This window comes from Manacus candei, unplaced genomic scaffold (assembly GCF_025592945.1).
Source record: "Manacus candei isolate 608988 ecotype Guabito, Panama unplaced genomic scaffold, ASM2559294v1 h1tg000072l, whole genome shotgun sequence".
In the NCBI taxonomy this organism is placed as follows: domain Eukaryota; kingdom Metazoa; phylum Chordata; class Aves; order Passeriformes; family Pipridae; genus Manacus; species Manacus candei.
In genome coordinates this window covers 1,125,459-1,145,217 of record NW_026138120.1, presented here as the reverse complement: position 1 = coordinate 1,145,217, position 19,759 = coordinate 1,125,459, and the positions used below count along the sequence as shown (strand labels likewise).

Genomic DNA, 19,759 nt, shown 5'->3' with positions numbered 1-19,759 from the left:
AAATGTAGTATTCCATAGTATTACGTATTCCTAAAGCTCTTCTAAATTTAACATTTAATTTTTGGTGACTGATTTTTCAGTACAGGTAGTTCCCTAGAGCCTGGCAATGAGTTGCCTCTCACAGCAATGAGGATGGAGTCATTTATAGTTCAGAAGGAATAAGACCTTTCAAATTACATCTAACCTTTGGAAATCCTTCCACTTTAATTCTGCTCTTCAGCTGGAGGCCAACTCTTTTGAATTCCCCCTGATACAGAGCTGAATCTTAACCTGGACCAAAAAAAACACAAAACATTGTAAATATTTGGCTAAAGAAACTGTGAGATTTTTGTAGGGCTGTGGTTTTTTTTAGTTTTTAAGGTGTTCCAGAAATCTTTCTGAGAACCCACTTGTCGTAGCGCAATAACTGACTCCATCAGCTGTTCTCTATTAAGACTGCAAAATACTTCACTAGAAATATGATTCTACTTTATAAATGCTCATAAAAATACATATAAAATGCATGCAAACACCCGTAATGTATGTTTTAAGTCTAAATGTGTGTCTCTTTAACCATGTTGGCATTACCAATTGGAATTTCATTGCATATTGTGTGGCTGACGGAGAAGGCACATTGAAATCGAGCTGTTAAACACACCATCTCCATTTTTTATTTCACTAGAGTATGTTTGCTGTATTTTTAAAAGAGCATTGAAAAGCCCAGGAGATGTATTCTGCTCTGAAATTGCTATTTGCTGACATAGAAATAGCTATAAAAATACAAGCTGAGAAAAATACAGTATAGCAATATATTTTCATTTATTTGGGGGAAAAGTAGTTTTAAAGAAGAATTATAGTCTGTCTTCTGAATGATAAAGCAGTTTAACTAGCATTAAACACAGCTGAAATTTTGTAATGACCAAACCTCGGCTCATCCAAATCCCCAATAGCATTAACTTACTAGAATTGGGCTGTAAATTTGATTAGCCTTACAGCAGACATGAGACACAAATGTTCTTCCTTAAACAGTCATACTAAGTGGCTGCAAAAGAAAATGACAAGGTGGCATAGAGCAGCACATCCAACCTTTTCAAGCTAGGGACAAGCTCCAGCTCACCCAGCTTTCAAATCCACATAAATACAGAGCAATTTCATGAATTGTGATATAACATGAGGATTACATATGGTGAGGTGAGGAGGGATTTAGCAGCTGCAGTCTTCCTATAAATCATCCAGAAGCTTTTCTTCATAGTTTAAGTCTTTTGATTGACATTTTCCATGTAAACTACATCGCTGAACCATAGCTTCTGTCTTTGCCTGTATAATATGGTGCTTTTTTAATATATTTCCATTACTCATCCACTGTCCTCTAACATGAAATTTGATGCTGTAACTCCTGCTGTGTTAATATTCTACATTGAACCAATCAGAGTATGGGATAAAAAATTTTCTTTACACAAGTTAAAGCTTATAGAGGCATTCTAGGGCAGATTTTTAGAAGTTAGAGTCTGGGACTAGGAGGAACAGTAAATTACAAAACTTTAAACGTCCAAAGAGTTGCAGCAACTTCTCTGGTGGGCTGAGAGCGTGTGCCACAGCACAATTTCCTACGGTGGCTACACAGCCACTGCCACCCACAAACCTGCTCCCAGGTTCCAGTGCTGCCAAGTGCCATACACAGTCGCTCTGCCTCATCCTGGCTTCCGCAGCCACCGGCACCCTGAGGGCTGGGAAGCCCATACCTGCCCACACGGCAGGGAAGGAGTTGTGCACAGGGGGTGCCATCCGGGCTTGCAAGCCAGCCACCATGCATCTGGTGCACCAAGAGTACATTCCTCCTGCCAGGCCAGCAGTTGCATAGTTTTGCTGTTATTGTTGTTAATTTACTTTGGGTTTATTTTAATTTCTTTTACTAGGTTGTTCTGATAACACATTTCTGGCATAGCTTTATATTCCTATCACCTGGTTTTGTTGTCAGTTGGACACAGTCCCATTTGGAGTCAAATTGTAAAATGAACCCTGATTCAATGATGAATCATGCTACTTATTAAAAAAAAAAAAAAAAAAAAAGATAAAACTCAAGCAGTTTGTTAGTTACAGAAACGAATTTCTAACATCAAGAATAAAACCACAGATATATACAAATGGAAAATAAAAATAGTTTTTGGTAAAGAGAAATGGAAACATGGGAAAAATGCCCATATGAATTTTGAGATCCAGTATTCCTTTTTATGTCTTAATTAGATAGTTTATGCAGTGGTTGTTTTATAAATACATATTTGACCTTAGTAATGGAGATTTCACAATACCCCTCAAACAGTGCAGCCCAGCTGAGAACCACATGATGCTCAGCCATGTGCTACATAGTTTAGGAGGTAAATGATAACTGCTGTTTTTAACTTGATATTTTGTAAGATTTCTTCCTCATAGTTGGTATTTTGTGGGACTTGGACACTATAACCAAGGCTTGTGCATGTTGAGAATTAAATCTTTTAATTATTTTAATTAAGGTGCTTCAATTTATCTTGTAATCTTCATGTCCCATCCCAGTGAACTGTGTAACAACAGTAACTCATGACTCCTAAAGGGTTGAGAGATCTGTCTCCTTGGGCCTGCCAGCTGGCTGAAACTGCCCACACAGGTGCAGGAAGAATCCATGGCATTTCTGGAGCTCACATACTGTCCTTAAATGCTGTGGCACAGATGCAGCATGCTGCATGGAATTGGCCAGTGTGCCACCGGTTTGGTGGCTCTGATCTGAAGTTTAAATTTCCCTCCTCGCCATCTGTCCTGACTTCCCAAACAAAGCAGTTGTGCCTCCTGATGGCTTTATGCCTTCATGGGAACTGCTAAAATACGCCAGCTCTTCAAACACCTGTTGAAGAGTCCTTTTTAAAATCCTCGTGAGTAACTACATGTAATGACAACACACCTTCGGACTGTCTGATAGAGATGTGAAATAGCAGTGCCTCAGTGTCAGTAACTATTTTTCTATTCCCTCAGTCTGTGGTCTCAAACAAGCAAGTGGCTTTGCCAAATTATAGGTTTGTTCTTTTATTCAATATTGTGCCTAAAAAACTTTTAACCAAATTGAAAAAAACAATGTCTTTACTGTTATTACTGAGAGTACCTTTTAGTAGCATTCGCTTGGCAACTGGCTGTGAGTGCAGATGTTGCCACTCATGCTACAGCAAGCGACTTGCTTGGGGGAACTACCCAAGATGACAGTTGATTCTCAGGTCACTCTGTGGGAATTTACACACCTACAATAAAAGCTTTGTAGACCTCAGACATCTTGCAGGCCATCACCTCCACTCTCTCCCCAACTGCCAAACAAAATACTGCAAAGACAAAGACTTGAACGTATGGATAAACAAACAGCCCAATTCTCTACATTACTGGGCTTCAACAGATTTCCACACCTTCTTACCAAGAACTCCTCTCACTGATTCTCTCACCCTAAAAGAGAGGAGACACCTTCCCATGCTGTGAGGAAGTGAGAGGAAGAGCCTGTACCTTCCAAAGCCTTCTAAATATGTGTGTTGTTGAAATATTTCCTCCCAAAAGGAGATATACATGGAAACCCACACTAGGAAACAATTATAATTATCATCAAGGACTGGGGATGATGATGTGATCCTCAGTACCCTTGGAGTGTATCAAAGAAATTGATTTACACCTCTCAATGTGAAAGACATGCTTTCGCAGAAACATTCATCCTGCACATAAAGAACCTTCAGATTTGAACAGGGTAAATCTTTACCACAGCACATCACTTTTCATGCAAGGCTTTGTAAAGATCTTAGACGCAGCACTTTAAATGTGCACTAAACCTCAAGAAGGACTTGCCACATTCCCAGATTATAATATCCTGCAGCCCATCACAGCCAGATGCCTCAGAGGTCGAACACCACCTTTCCCAACAGTATGAAAACCAGGACATTCATCAAATTTTACTTCAGGGATTCCTTTCAAGTTCAACTCTTAGGCTCCATTTCTCATGAGCTCTCCGAAAGCGTTTCTTTACACAGTGGCGTTGCATCCAAGGAGGGTGTGGGAATTCGCAGCAGTGGTGTCAGGCTGATCCCCAAACTAGTGTTACACTATGGCAACGTTTCCCTGTGGCTACTCCCTAAATTTTTTGTGAAGGAAATGTTGCCCTTTCCTATTGCCCAAGTTCCCTATTTACCCTACAGCGCTTCTGAAACCTTGTTCCAGCCATGGATATCTTTTCACTACTTAAATGCCCATATACTATTAGCCTCCTATTTGCACAGAACAAAATCCTTCTGGTAATCCCCTACGTAGTTTTTCCACCTTGGCCAAGGAGTTAAATGTGATATACTTTCTAGTCTACAGCTTTTAAAATGAATCTTAGATCAGATATGCTTCTTGGACACTTATGAATGTAAAAATAGTCAAGTTCAGGCCTCGGTGACCTTCCCTGGTTATATTAAAATATTAAAAGTAAGCACATGCAGTAAGTGTTCACAGGACTGAGACTACAGGGACATAGTACACTGCAGTCACAGTGATAACTTGCCTTACTAATTTAGAAAGTGTAAACTTGACATTCAAATCACAGGTTCTTCCTGAAAGTGCAGGGTATGCATGCAAACCAAAAGATTTTTTTATTAGATATTATTTACTAATATTTGATGATGTTGGCAGTATGCCAATCAACTGATTTTTGGCTAAACCAACATATTTCTCGTATCCTAAACTCCTATCATTAACAACCAAACAAAAAAACCCACATTTACTCTGCTTTACAGAAGCAGAGTAACATCTGACGTCTTGTCCAAGGAGTTTCAGTGGTTAATAGTACAAGCACCCCACTCAGATTACAACTGTACCAGGGAAGCTAAGAGTCATATTGTTCAATGGCACCATCTTCAGTCAACTACAAAGCTAATTATTACCTAGCTTTCAGAAGAAGTCATATTCCTCTGTCCTAAGTCAGGAAAAAGTGCAGTATCAGTGCCTCTGGACTTACATGGTACAATCTCAGAAAATTTACTGTTGCAGCAAAAATATTAATTGTATGGGTTTCCCTCAAAAAAGGGAAAATCTCTATACATTTTGTCTGCTTTAAATTGAGAAAAGTATCTGAAAGAGAAAAATGTTGATTAAATGCAATCACTTATGGGAATGTCTTGACTTGGTTTGTTTTTCTTAGGGGACTGATTGGTTTTGATTAATTATTTGTGAAGTATTTGGAGATTCAGACCATATCATGCAGCATTCTGGCCATATGAATGCTCAGAAAGATCCCTTAAATTAAATAACAATTCCAAAGTTTGGAATTAACTTCTGTCACTTTGAAAATAGTACTTACTGCCTTAATTCCTTATATTTATTTATGCTTTAAAACTAGAAGCGTTAAAAAAAAATTGAACCTGATAATAGAATTAGAGCCCATCCTCTTCTTAGGTGAGAATATATATACTTGTGGGAATCTAATACCATAAATAAATTACATCATCTGAAAGTGAATTTTAGCTCAAAATGAAATTATCAGAACTTTTCTTTGTGAAGTATAATTTTAGAATATTGTTTCAGTTATATGTTTAACAGAAATGTATAGCTAATTGCAAGCCACCTTCTCCCCATCTTCCTTCCACGCTTTCAAAATTAGGCTAGCATATATAGGCATCTTGTTCTTACAGTTTAACCTAAGAGAACTGAATGAATGTGGATCTAAAAATAGCTTTTTCATCCTTTCGAGGCTGAATGCGTGTTTCACACTTTGTGTTTCCTTTTCAGCTGACCCCCTGGTTGGAAGCATTGCCACTCAGTACATGACTAACAGAGCAGAGCACGACAGAATGGCCAGACAGTGGACCAAGCGATACGCCACATAGGAACCTACTCTAGGATTTGCTGGACCTGTGCAAGCACATTCACTAAGTGCATCAATAGCCCTTCCCTTCATTCTTATTTTTTATTAAATTTTGAACCATTTTGTGACAAAAGGTTGTCCTTACTTTCTTTTTTTGTTTTATTTTTATTTGTTCTGGGGTTTTTTGTTCTGTTAACTTGAAAGTTGTTTCCCTCAAATGTAGACAGGGAATTTTGGTTATCAGTGCAAAGAATGTTGGATCTGTAATAGTATAGAGCTTTATCACAAAGCTTTGTATTAATGTGTGGGATTGTTTTTTTTTCTTTCATGTGGTTTTGGGGAAAACAAAAAAATTCAGAATTATATCTCATTTCTACTTAAATGTAGTGTTTAGGGTTATTTTTTTGTACTGAAGTCTTTAATGGTGGGTGCATGCTACTGGGAACAAGTTTTGTATAAAAGCTTAAAATCAAGAATCACTGTGCATTACTAAGACTGTGTTTATCACTAGCCTTCTGTTTCCCACACAAAAGGCTATTGCGTTGAACAAATTAATATGTATTTTGATTTACTTAAAAAACAACAAAAAAAAAGTGCTTGTAAATTTCTTAGGGACCTGCCACTTTTGACTGTGGATCAGTTGATGTACACTTGTATTATTAAAGCACTCAATAAAACACTGTGGCTGATAAATGCACTTCTTGCAAGACAGTGCTTTTGCATTTGTGCAGTATAGGCTGTGCAGTCCTCACATAATACAACTGCAGGTTAAACAACTATTTTTAGACCTGAACTATTCACTTCTTCTCAACAATGCATTTCTTAACTCAGAATTCTTCATTGTGTATATCTGTCACATACGAACATTTTCCAAATGTTAAGGCCTTTCTTTCACGTGCCTATGCTCAGCCTTGCTATTCAGAAGCCTCATGCTACATCTTTTATACTATGGCTTCACTTTATCCATCTTGTTGCATTTAAAATAGTTGGCTATAAAAATAGCCTTGCAGTGAAAGCAGAATACTGATGTTGATTTTATACAGCAGGCCTCATTTTGCCTTTCTCCAAGCTCTTTGACTGTAAAAGCTACTGTTATTTAAAAAAATAAATGAAGGTTTTCGATGGGAAAATTGAGCCCATTGCTCCAATCATTCCCAGCACGTTCAATAGTAAGGGTATTTCTATTCAGATTTGACCTTCAGGCTAATTTTAGATATGCAGCCATGGAAGGAAAACTTGTACTTGGCTAAGGAAATGTGTGGGTGTTGTGATTTAGAAAATATATACTGTGATGCTGATAGCTAAATGTTCTTTGTGTTGCAAGGCATATTGGAAAATCCCTGTCTCATATAATTAAACGTTACAGATGCTTTATACAGTGCTTGCCTGCCCTCTCCCCTCTCTCCTTACCTCTTATGTTTAAAGAAGATCTTATCTTTAAAAAGATACATTACAACAGGGTCAGTATAAACATACAGGGAGACCCAATCCCATTATACTCCCAGTTCAACTGTCATGAAAACTAAAGCAGTCAAGGTGACACCATAGGGCCTCTACACCCACCACTGCACTGCTCAGCATTTCAAGGCTCTTTTGTTTTTCTCTTGGCCATTTGCTAACAAACTGAACAGACATTCAACTTCAGTCTACTGGCGAGTTGTCCTCTGCATGAAGAAAAGCTGAACGTTTATATTGTTGTAGGTGGTCTGATAACTACCACCCCAAGAACCACAAGGCTGTCAAAGAAATAATCAGATTCTCTTGATAAGAGCAAACAGAGAATCTTCTGGTGTTTGTAGAAGCCAACTGTTTACAAGCCCAGCTGTACAACATTTTGAGGCCAACAGATCCTAAATACAGACATGAAAGAACAACGATATTTCAAAAGTAAAACACAAAACCTAGACTTCTCTGAGCCAGAACCACCTTCTCAGGACAGTACTGGTATATGTGCTTCACTTGTGAGTTGCCTCCACCATACAACTTGCCATGGAATACTCCAGATCTGAAGAGAACCTTCCTGCTGTAAAAGTACAACAAAGGGGTAAAAGGAATTAAAAAGAACAATGCACCCTGCCCTCTACAGTAACGGCATTGCTTCTCCTCTTATCCCAGCTGCTGAAGAGATTCCTGCCATAAAAGACCTGTATCCCCTGAGACAGCAATTAATGGGCAATTTCAGATTTCTTATGAAGTATTTTCAGAGTCTGTCACACTACAACCTTTATTTACACTCAGCTGAGCACAATGCAGTGATTTCCCAGGTACATTTTAAGCCTACTTGATAAAAAAATCTTTCATTTCCATTATCCTGCTATTGTTTTTCTTTTGCCAAAATATAAAGAAGAGCCTATATTCTTCTCTAAAGAAGATGTAACTGAAAGATAGCTGAGATACCTTGGAGGGGGAATCACAGAATTCTCAATAAATATCTATTCTTGGATCATCAGCTCTCACTTGCTTTTCTTACCAATTAAAAGCTGTGCAGTTTGAATTTGCAGGTAAGTTGCCCTCTGTGTGAATCCGTACAGTCACATTGTCCTAGGTAATATGAAACTACTACCTTAATAACCATGGAGATCCCAAAGAAATAATCAGAAAGGATCAACCTACGCTGATTAAAGCAGATGCAGAGTCTTCTGGCATCTGCAGGAACCAAATGTTTGAAAGTCTGGCTATAAAACATTCTCCTCTATTTGCAAATCTGCTCTATTTGCCTCGCAAGTAATTCCTTTTCTTCATGGGCTAAACCTGGGATATATGAAGCATTATTTGAAACCTGCTGCTGTTGCTTAGAAGAAATGATCCATCCGCAACACAATTCAGTCTGCCAGTAGAGGCACAGAGAACCATAATGCATTGGCATGGTCTCTTTTTCTCCTTTTTTTTTCTCCTGCATTTAGAAGATAGTGCACATTATTCTAGCTCCCCTTTGCTCTTCAGATCCTCTCCAAATTTAACTGATTCCTGCTTCCTCTTTTATGATAAATCATCTTTCTAATTTCTTCTAGCTGGTGAAATCCGCATGCTGCCCTCATACAATTGGGTACAAAGATAATTCAAATGACTTCCACATATTAAAACATTCAAGAGCATACAGTTGTCCTAAAACCACATATAAAGGCCACCAGTTGAGCAAATCTCAGTATTTTTCCAGAGACACGCAAATGCTAAAATTGGGGTTTGTTTTATAAAGACATCTTACATCTGTTCTGAATTCAATTGCAATATCAAGTAAACAATATTTGATTTCCAGTAACCCCAGCTAAATGTCACTGTCCCATACCCTCTGAGTTCAACTCAGATGAAGCAAAAAATCGGGGAACTCTCCAAACTGTATTCACTCATTCATGGATTACTGAAGTGGCCTTCGCATCCCACTGCCCAAGTGACCAGCTGATTTCCCTCTTTAGAAAATTGCAGAACAACAATGCTTAAATCAAGGTACCTGAAACCATCCTGTATTTTCAGAGACAGCATTTCCCAGTTGCTCCAGGAGTGAGCAGGGCCATAACCCTTTTGATTGCATGCATTGTGGGTGATTGCAGCCAAACAGTTAAATTTCATTACAACCAGCTGCTGTGCCGTGAATAAGGCAGGAGTAATTCCTCTTGAAAGATCTTTGTTCAGGTTTTCATATTGTGAGCTGCAGATGGATACACGGTCATATCCTATGCCCAAGTGATGGGCAGCAGCTCAGAGCCCTTCTTTCTTGCTATACTATGCAACAATAGCATGTGACTATGGAACACCAGGGTGGTTGGGGGACCCATAAACCCCAAAATTGGATTCCTCTTCAAAGCCCTCTCAACCTTTTAAATTCTGTCCTGACACGTACTCTGGGTGCTTTGCAGCTCTAAACACTCTTTCAGCATGACAGTACAGTGTGCTTTAATCCTTCCGACTTATTCCTCCTCACTCACCCATTCCTTCTCTCTATGCTTTCTTCTTCTTGACTGATTTATTACTCACAGCTGAGAGACCACACAAGACACTGATCCCAGTTCAAATGCCTCTTCCAGAAGTTGCCTGAGCATAGTAACCCTTGTCCCCCGAAGTGTCCCCAGGCCCCTCTCTGCTCCCCCTTGCCTCAGGCAATGCCTATTAGAACAGGGAAAGCAGATGTGTCTCCAGTGCAGTAGGAAGATGCCTTCAGACAGTGCAGCATCTCCCAATTACTCCAACTCCAGTGTTAACCTGAGGTCCCTTTTCTTCTTTCCAGTTCTCAGAGACTTCTCTTGTCTCTGAAGATGGACATCTTACCCCAGGCCCAATGTGCCTGCCTGCATTTTGAGTTGGGCAAACTGTAGCAAAGGCTCAGTGAAAATTCTGGCACCTCCAAGGTTCAAATGTCCAGCTTTGGCAGCCACGATTCCTGCAGAGCCAGTTCTGCCTGCTGGTTTTCCATCCTCAGTTGGTCTTTCTTCTCTTCAGCTTTTCATTCCCTTTCACTTCTCCTCCGATCCTTTCCTTCATGACATCAATGCCGTGTCTTGATGCTTCCTTCTCCCTGCTTCCCTCACCTCAGTCACAGCTCTGTTCATGGTCATGAGGACACCACATCACTCACACTGGGCTTCCCAGAACTGCTTGAAATCCCCTAATTTTTAGGTCTTAGAAGCAAGGAAGAGCTTTGTGTGAATTAAGTACTTCCTCATTGTGCCATGCCTGGCACTGGCTATAAACTAAATCACTTCTCCCACACACGTCATTAGCAGTAATGAAATCCGGACTGGCCTCCTTAGCATGGCATCCATATGCAAATGAATTTCCTCAGCTCAAACGATCTGTACAGCCAATGCGTGGCTGCTTGGGATGCCTCCAGCAGCCTCTGTCGGGTCACAACTGGAATATGTTTGGGGACTACTGTTTACCAGGAAGAGTTTTATGATACCTTTAAATCCATCATTCTGCACCCTAATTCCATCGTGAACTTTAATAGGTACTTGCAGCGCTCCGGGATAATGAAAAGGGGAAAGCAAAACATCCCTTTCATGTCTACTTTGATTGTGAAACAAAGTAGTCATGAACTAATGGAAGGTTGAAACAAAGACAAGGTTACTAAGACATCCTAATCCCTTGCCAGTCCTAAATTAGAAAAATCCCACTTCACGTAACAGCTTAATAAAAGATGTATTTATTTCCATAGACCTTGCAGAACAAATTCCAAAAAACTCACTATCCAGATGTCCCAATAGTAAACGTGGATGATCAGATAATGCATTTCAGGAGAAGGAAATGCATCCACTAGGAAGAGCTTTCCAGCACCCTCATCTCCTCACCTCTGTCAGGCTGCATGCAGGACTGCCTCCTTGACAGTCCCTTGGGAAACAAGGGCTGGAAACAAGAACCTCGGGTCATTCCTTATTGTCACTGCTCCTCAAATACACTCACTCACAACAGGCATTTGTTGCTGCAGAATCAGTGCTGGGGTCCCCTTTTGTGTCGCTGAGGACCTTGGGGTCAGGAAAAACAAAGGGTCACACTTCAGTTTCTGTGAAATGCCTCCTTTCTTTGCAGTTGACTCATACCCTTTGTAAGGCCCTGAATGGAGCCTCTTACGTGAATGGGGCTCCTACCACACAGATTTCAATACAGTCCTGCTCCTTTCTTCACTTGTCATAAACCTGGCAAAGAAAGTGCTTTGCTCATCACACTTTGGAAACACCTTGCACATCTTTAAACTCTTCCATTTACATTTCTCAGATACTTCTCATTACATGTGTGTTTCTCTTGTAATCACTTATAAACACCAAGGATATGCAAAAATCCTGCTTCCTTCTTTTGGACCACATGCAACCTTCATCCCTGCTCCTCTCTGCTGCTCCCCAGTTCCTAAATCTGCTTCTTCACTCAGGATTCCGGCACCCAAATCCCTTGCTTAGCCCACCAACACAGCAAACACCAGTCACCTCTGCTCCAGGGTCCTTACGGCCCATCACTGTGGTGCTCCGACATCTCACTGAAAAAGGGAAAAGTCCACCCCAGCACCAGAGATTGCTGCTGTATTTGCAAAATGAGGGATCAAGACCTGCTTTATGTGAGAGAGCACATAATGCTCCTTGTGCTCAGCACTTAAACAATAAGGTACAAATCCTCTCTGCAGATCTCCTGATCTCAAAGTTCAGAACAGCACTCTCCTTTGCTCTTCAGTATTGCAAGTAGTAGCAAAATGGTTTGTATTAAATGCCCTGAATGTTACATATCTAATAAACAGAATAAAACTTCCCCCACAAAAATCTGTATGTGGTGATAACTTAGTCATCTTTTACACAGGAAACTAACTGTGTGAATTAAAAAGTCTCTCCTGTTTCCTGTTCTGCTTCATTATGCATTGTCATTACCTCTTGCTGCTGTTTGAAAAGAAAATCTTCCTGAAATCTACTTAGAATTTAAATCCTTATTGAAAAGCATCAAAGAATAATCAAAATGTGCTCTCTCATATCAATGTAATCTAATCAGAAAGGCTCATAGAATTATTTATATACATACATTTTAATGATAATTTAATAATTTATAGGCATAAAGAAATAATCTCATTCTCTTCTATTTCATAATATACATCATGAAATACTATATTTCATTACTGTGTACATTTGCCATTTTATCTACTTAAATGCAGATTTGAATAAGTTTGATCAATAATTTTCTAGTGGAAGAAAAAGACTATTTCTTTTGCGGTGTAATGCTGTGTGGACTTACTCATCTTAAAAACGTAATCCTATTTGTAACTTTTTTCTTTCAATTTATATGAAAGATTGAGCAAAGTCTGCAAACAAAAAATACCATTAGTTACTCGGGCCCTGCTAATGTGCTGGTTGGAACTGTTAGCCATAACCTCTGTCCATAATTTTCAAAGATGGCACTAAAACTCTGGAGGCAGAAGGACAAGAGATGCAGGCAAACCCCAAGAAGAAATGAAAAGTAATGACATGAATAAACACTGCACTCATGCACTACAAATTTCCTCCAGTAATGTATACTTGCTGCAGCAACTCCCTTAAGTCAAAACTAACTCTGCTAACTGCAGGATGCTGAACAGGTGGAGCAAATGCATTGCTGCACCTTGTCCGTATCCAACAGCTGCACAAGGGTCATGAAGGGTACCTGGATCCTGGTTGTGCATGGGAACAGGTAACTCCTGGAAACCTTGAGAAACTGCTCCGAGGTGGGGACCAGTCCTCCCTCCCCTCCTCCCCCACTTGCATCCCTCCCCCTGCCACCACTCAGACCCTGGAGAGATACTGCCATGCCTCTGGCATGTTCAAATTCAACCTAACACAGAACCAAAAGGATTTTTCCAAGATTCAGAAGCCAAGTGTAGAGCCAAAACTGCCAGCAGGTAGTGCTCTCCCATTAGACAGATCTTCATGCAAAGATGATTCTGTGACATGACTATTACCCCTCCACCTCTCAGCACCAGTTAATGTTCATTTCACAGCTTCAGCAATCATGAGCCTTGAGATGCAAGATTAGGAAACTCTTTGCAGGTATTTTTGGTGCAAAGGTTTTTCTTGTCTTTAAAAAAGAAAACCACCATGATGTGCCCTGCCGCTGTGTGTGTGTCCTTTCCTCTCCTCTTCCCACACACTCTGCCCCTCCCTTGCCAAGCCCTCAGGAGCATATATGTATGTGTATGTGTTATACATGTATTGATGCATGTTTGACATACATATGCCTGCTTTGGACACATGCTGGCACCTCTGGGACCCAAGGGTTTGGTTCAACTTCCAAGTGCCCCCAGCAATGTGCGGATGGGTGGAAGTGCAACCACCTCCAGTGCTGCCTACATGGGTGCCTACATCAGTGCAGAAGGTAAAATAAAGAAAATAACACTAACAGGAATTAATGGGGAAACATTTAGGAATTAAAAAAGGGGAGAATGTCAATGGAAACCTTCTGTAGGTCTAGCAGAAGTAAACTTGTCTAAATATGTAAATTAAGGATCAAAATGTCACCTTCAGTCATAAATGATTATCCCAACGTATAGTGCAGGTTTTCCCAGTCTAGTGTTGCACTACACCTTGGCAAAACAGGAATGAGCCACCTCCATGAAACACCCAGTACATAGTCCTGAAATTTACAGACTTGCCTTGTTCCAATGAGAGAGACATATTAAAATATTAGTTGTCTATGGACAACTAATTCATACATGTTATTACACAGCCTAATAAGAATTACTGAAATTACTAGAAATATTTAAAGCTGCTAATGTAAAATCACTCCTGAGGCTGAACTCCTTAACACTAAATACTTGTCTTTTACAGGCCTGTTCCTCCAAATAAACATTCCTGCTCCCAGAAAGCACCAAAATCCATTAGCAAGGATAAAAAGAAATTATCTCCGGGTCTTTATTAAATCATTTGGGAAAACTAAAATATGTTAAAGTCAGTAATTCTCCGGGGAAGTGGTCAGGCGCTTACTAGTGTTTGGAGTTACTTCCCTTATTCCCTATAGCGGCTCTCTCACTGCTCCACCCTGCCTGAGCAGGAGGAACAGTCCACGAGACCCATGCACAGTCTCAATTGACTGCTCCATGGTTAAATTCATGCACTGTGAGTTATATACAATATGTAGATCTGCACAACCCACAAAGACTTTTTTCAGAATCAAGACCTTTTATAAAGTAGGTAGTTTTGCCCGGGGGGAAGAATTCAGTAGTATTTTCTACCAAATCTAATATAAAACTCATCAGAAAAAAAATTATTAACTATTTATCTGTGTTACCAATCCTCCAAATATTTTTACCTCTAACTGTATTTCTTGCACATATATGAGATCTCTCTTAATGAATCTGCTTCAGTTGGCCAAATAACTTTTCTCCATTATATTGCTTTTTCTTCATACTTATTAGGTTTTTAAGTATTTTGCTTGTTAAAGTGTCTACCCTCAGTATTAGTCTACTTTAATTTCATAGAAGTACTTAAAAAATAGTCCTTTGTGGATTTGCCACTTGAATGTTGCAACACTGAAAATCTGAATTTACACAGAGTGTAACCCTAAATTAAATTGCTCTACAGGAATTGATTTTTATTGTCTCAGCTGATAGAAGAACAAAATGTAAAAAGCACACTGAAAAGTAAATTCAATTAAGTACTAGTAATCTGAGGTGTCATTAGTAGCATAAGCAAAGAGAGGTGTTGATTTACAATGTGTTGTGTTCAGCCTGGCTCTGGTGCTCTAAGCAGCTCTGCTCTGCCAGAAGAAAGGAACCTGGCAGGGCAGGATTGAGCTGCAGAGATTTTCTGTGGCCCATCCTCAGGGGCTCATGGCCACCATGGGCAGCCCTGGCAATGGGAGCAGGGTTGAGGGTAAAGACTTCGTGGGTGGACCAGGTCAGGCAGAGGAGACTACCAAAGGAGTTGGTTGCTGAGCCAGGGTAAAAGTGGGACTTTTACTTGAGGTTAAAGACAGCTGCCTAACTACATGATTCCCTTTCTATTTTTTGAAATTTGGCTGTAAGAAGCTTTTTTTTTTTTTAAGTTTCTTTTTCATTTCTTTAAACCAGCTCTCTAAACTTAAATGTGTGCTTGTTCTTCCCGAGTTGACTCCAACTAAAACCGTGTATTCTCAATGTGTATTCAGGCAACAATATCATCAGAGGTTGTGGACTGGGGGTACCAATGCTTCTGACCTCTCATATGATAGAGGGGATAAAAGAGAAAGGATTATGAGTATTTCTATGTATGAGCCTTTTTGCAAAATAAAACGCTGTTTTGTTCCAGCAACCAAAGCCACAGGAGGTGCCTCAGTTTTTAGATGACAGTTGATAAAACCGTAGGATGTATTTTCTGTTTCAGGTGAAAGCTTACTGTAAATGGGAGGGATTTAGCTGCAGCTTAAAGAACACCCATGGAAAGTATGAGAGACCTGCAAAGCACCACAGCTTTTAAATCTGAATGATCACTGGGAGGTAATGGTGGCCTTGAAACAACTTCAGTTCTTGTGTAAATGATCCTCTGCCTCTACATTTCTCACTCACAATGAACTCAAATGGGCTACACTGTCAACCTTGTAACAACTTTAGTTTTCTGACTCCTTAATATAGGTCATGCTTCTTTGTTTTATCACACTCCAAATATAAAGTATACCATCACAGCTGTGGAAGTATATACATTGTTAATGATAGACATAATTTTCTTCTTTTTTCCTTTCTTTTTCTTTTCCTTCTTTTTTTTTCCCTTTCTTTTTCTTTTTCTTCTTTTTTTTTCCTTTTTTTTCTGACAAGGCTAAAAAAAAAAAATGAAAGACTTTGGATAAAACCAGAAAAAGCATCTTCTCAATGCACTTGTGGCATCCAGTGAGAGCTTTCAGACCAAGCAGTGAAAGCTGATAAAGTGAAGTAAATGATAATATAGTATTAAAGTGAAAAGTGTTGCACAGCTTCAATAGGGGAAGCTGCCTACCCAGCCTTGAAATGCCTGTAAGTGATAATTTTGTTTTGGAGAAACCGATTCATTACCATTCCTTCTCTCTCCATAAGCTCTTTCCACAGCAAATCAAGCAATGCTCAAAACTTATACTACTGTCAAAGTGAATGAGAATTCACTGAAGTTGATTAAAAGAGCAAATTTGGAGGCTTTAAGTTCACTCTTGGCAAAGTCAAAGCAAGTTTTGCTATTTGTTTGAGCCTTAACAGGGAGAGAGAGGGAACTGCTTTTTATAAATCTTGTGGTTTTCAGTGTAGCCCTGGCTAGTTCAGATTTAGCTTGGCCTTTAAACAACTGAGCTCTGAAGTTTTACTGTTAAACGAAGTTGTGGGGAGAACTGGGAAGTGTCCCTGATGCTAACCAGTGTGGTGCTTCCTCTGGGCACTGCTCAGCCCTCCCTAATGAAAATAGCCAGAAAGTTCAAGGGAGGCTAAGACTGAACTGTCCACATCTTCCAAAAGACAAGTCAAAACATGCCCTTGGCCCAAAGTAATGGGCTGTGCTGGAAGTTTGCTAGAGCCAAGAATTAAACCTCAATTTCCCCCGTTCCTCAGATGTGGCACTGATTTTTCCTATCAAAAGGCTTACTTTTGTCTATTCACTATGGGCTCCTGGCCCATAAACAACAATTTTCTTTCAGTTTAATTAAAATACTTTTGTCTGCCAGGCTGCCATCAAATCTGTCTTTAATGGTATTGCCAGTCACAGCTCATTAGCCCCTTAGGCACAGTGGTCAGGCTGAAATGCTAAACAAGAAAACATGATGAGAACAAGTGTTCACTGATGAAAACCCCAAAAATGCAAAGGTGATATGTTCTGAAAAAGGAAAGCAATCAGCAGTTCTAGCCCCCACCTCCCACCTCTTTCAGAAAGCTGAGGTTTGACTCAGGATTTGGCCTCAGCATTGCAGGGATCCCCAGTTTCATCTTCCTCCCAGTGCTGCCCAGCAGACCTGCTCTGGCCTGTTCTCCCTGTTTGCGCTGTGCCACTTTGTGCAATATCCAGCTTTAAGCATGCAAGGATTCTTTTTGGTCTTTTAGCCTGTTCACAAGACTACTTAGTCTTTTGTTCTCTTATGCAACCAACGCACCAGTTTACTGTTTCTTCAATCATTTTGCTTTTCCACATGTTTTTGTACTATTTCACAGCACTGGTTTGCCCAAAGCTGACTTACCAAGGCCCTGTGGAGTTCGTACGCTCTGGTGAAGCACTTCCTTTGTTTATTTCCTTTCCTTTACCACATCATCAGACGTTGTAATATATGATAATGTACATGAGGCATCATTTCCATTTATAGGTACAGACAGATTTATATGAAGAGTGGAAGAGACTGCTCCATAATATATGAGAAAACTTCTTTACAGATGAGCACTTATCTTCATATTTAAGACTCTGTCTATGTCACAAAACACTGGTAGATCTACACTGAGTGAGGAGTATCCTGTCAGAAATCTCAGCTGTCTTGCTGCAGGCTTTTCCTTTTTTATTTTTTTCCCCTTTCCATTTTATTTTTATTAGGTTCTGGCTCCTTCAGTGTCTTTGAATTTCCTATAAGTTGACATACATCTCTTCCTGAAAGATCTGACTTAGTCCTTGGTGTCCTTATCTTAAAACAGGGCTATTAGAATGACCAGATAGGACAGCTGCTACAAAGGTTGTGGGAGCCTTTGCAGGGAAGCAAGGCTACTGCTCAGCTCCTTGATTCCTTTCAGCATAAAGCTTTGTCTACAATTTTGTAGCCCGGATTTTGGGGTACTAGGGATTCAAATGCATGCAGAAGCCTGGGGATATGGCTTGACAACACCACTTAGATGATCTAATAGCTGGCTCCCTGGTGTTGAAAGGGAGAAGCCCTTCTCACCTCCAGTCGTGCATTTCCATGCTGGTAATGACTCTTGCTGAGCTGAGTGAATTTACTGACCTTGCAGAAACCAAGTGTGTGCAGGTGTGTGGGAGGAGGAGGCTCAGGTTAAGCTTTGGATAATTTAGCAAAGGATGGGATTAAATGGCCTGGGTAGAGGTGCAGGGAGCAGGACTACAGGGATGAGCTGTCATATTTCTGAACCTCATGGTCCCAGCCTGCTTCAACTGAGCAATTCCACTCCTTGCTTTTCACTGGCTCTAGTGTGCATCTGACTTGGTGTTGAGTCAGTCCAGCATACTAAATTGGTAGGAAAAGGGTGGGGTTTAGGGTCTCAAGGATGTGTGTCTGCCTTGCATGCCCAAATGGCTCAGAGCAGAGTTAGCCAAGCACGAGAGTTGGTGTAAGGAAGGAGACAGGGAATGTGCAACCACGGGTGGAAAGTCGGGTGGGATTGCAGCAGACAGCAATTAAACTGGTTTAAGCTGTTGTTTTGTGGCAGCCTGAGCCAATTTTAGGGGCGGCTTAAACCCAAGTGTAAGGATACAGTTAAGTACCAAATGAAAACATTTTCCTCAGTAAGTCTAAATATGAGCACCGTATAGCTGTTTTTCTTGATTTCACAAACACTCACATTAAGCATTTTTAAATGTTGAATTTATTTATAGCCTAGGAGGCAGCTTTTTAAGAACTGTATCCCATTAACTGCTAGTCACTCCTGTGGCTGTGGGAGCAGTGCCCCTTGCTAAGAGGTTTCTGCTAAAAGTCCTTTGATTGCCTCCACATTTGGAGCAGAGTAATGCCAGAAAGGAGACCGTGTCTCCTGGAGAGCTGGCAATGGAAGCAGAGCTTTCTCTTACAAATATATATCAGTAATAATTTTTGGCCCTAGCCTTTCTCTGTGTTGTTTTGTACGTACTCAGTTTCTGTAGAAAGGAGGAATCCCTCCCTAACTGCATCTGAGTACTGGTGTCCATCAGCTCTCTAAAGAGCCTAGAGCAAGTGGGTCGGCTGTGATAATGTTCCTGAGATGCGTGTGTTAGGGGATGCTCAAAAATACAGCCCCCTTCTGCGGTTCTGTATTGGCTCTTGGAGCACTCCCGGCTGCTGTAATCTCTGGAGTCCAGCATCAGGGGTCCCTCTTATCTCTCTTGCCAGTGTGAATTGATCTCCGGGCAGATCTGCAAATGAATGGCTGCAGATGGGAAAAGCAACCGGGGATAAATGCTTCCTTTGTGCCTTTAACTACCACAAATGCCATTAAGGAACATGCCAAAACCTTAATGAAATAGTGCTGGGTACTTTCTCCCTGTCTTTGGGGCAAGCCAAAGAGGATGGGAGCATGATGCCTTGTCTTGTTTCATCCAGGGTCTCCATCCAAAAAACAGTCATTCTCTCCTTACACAGTGCTCCAAAACCAGTGGAAATGGCCTCAGCATCCTGCCAGGTCATTTTGCCTGGGAATCTGCTGGCCCACAAAAGCTGCTAAACATAATTATGAAGTCCCCAAACCAAACATTAATAAAGGAAGCAGCAGTATCTGAGGTGCTTCATTTAGGGGTTGATTTAAAAAGAGAATCCAAAAATGTCAGTGGGAATGTTTTGCTGTTTTCAGTATGCTTTGTATCAGGCTGCAGGCCTGGATGT

At 40.4% G+C, this 19,759-nt stretch overlaps 1 protein-coding gene across 4 annotated transcripts in view; it reads left to right on the top strand.

The window, feature by feature from the left end:
• The window catches only part of UBE2E2 (ubiquitin conjugating enzyme E2 E2), a 205,246-nt gene extending 198,728 nt beyond the window's left edge, over nucleotides 1-6,518 (top strand). For all 4 annotated transcript variants that reach the window (XM_051808441.1, XM_051808440.1, XM_051808442.1 and 1 more), the window contains one exon: nucleotides 5,746-6,518. In XM_051808441.1, the coding sequence (XP_051664401.1) occupies nucleotides 5,746-5,843 (98 nt within the window). In that variant the 3' untranslated portion in view covers nucleotides 5,844-6,518. The remainder of the gene's footprint in view (nucleotides 1-5,745) is intronic.
• The last annotated feature ends 13,241 nt before the right edge of the window (nucleotides 6,519-19,759 follow it).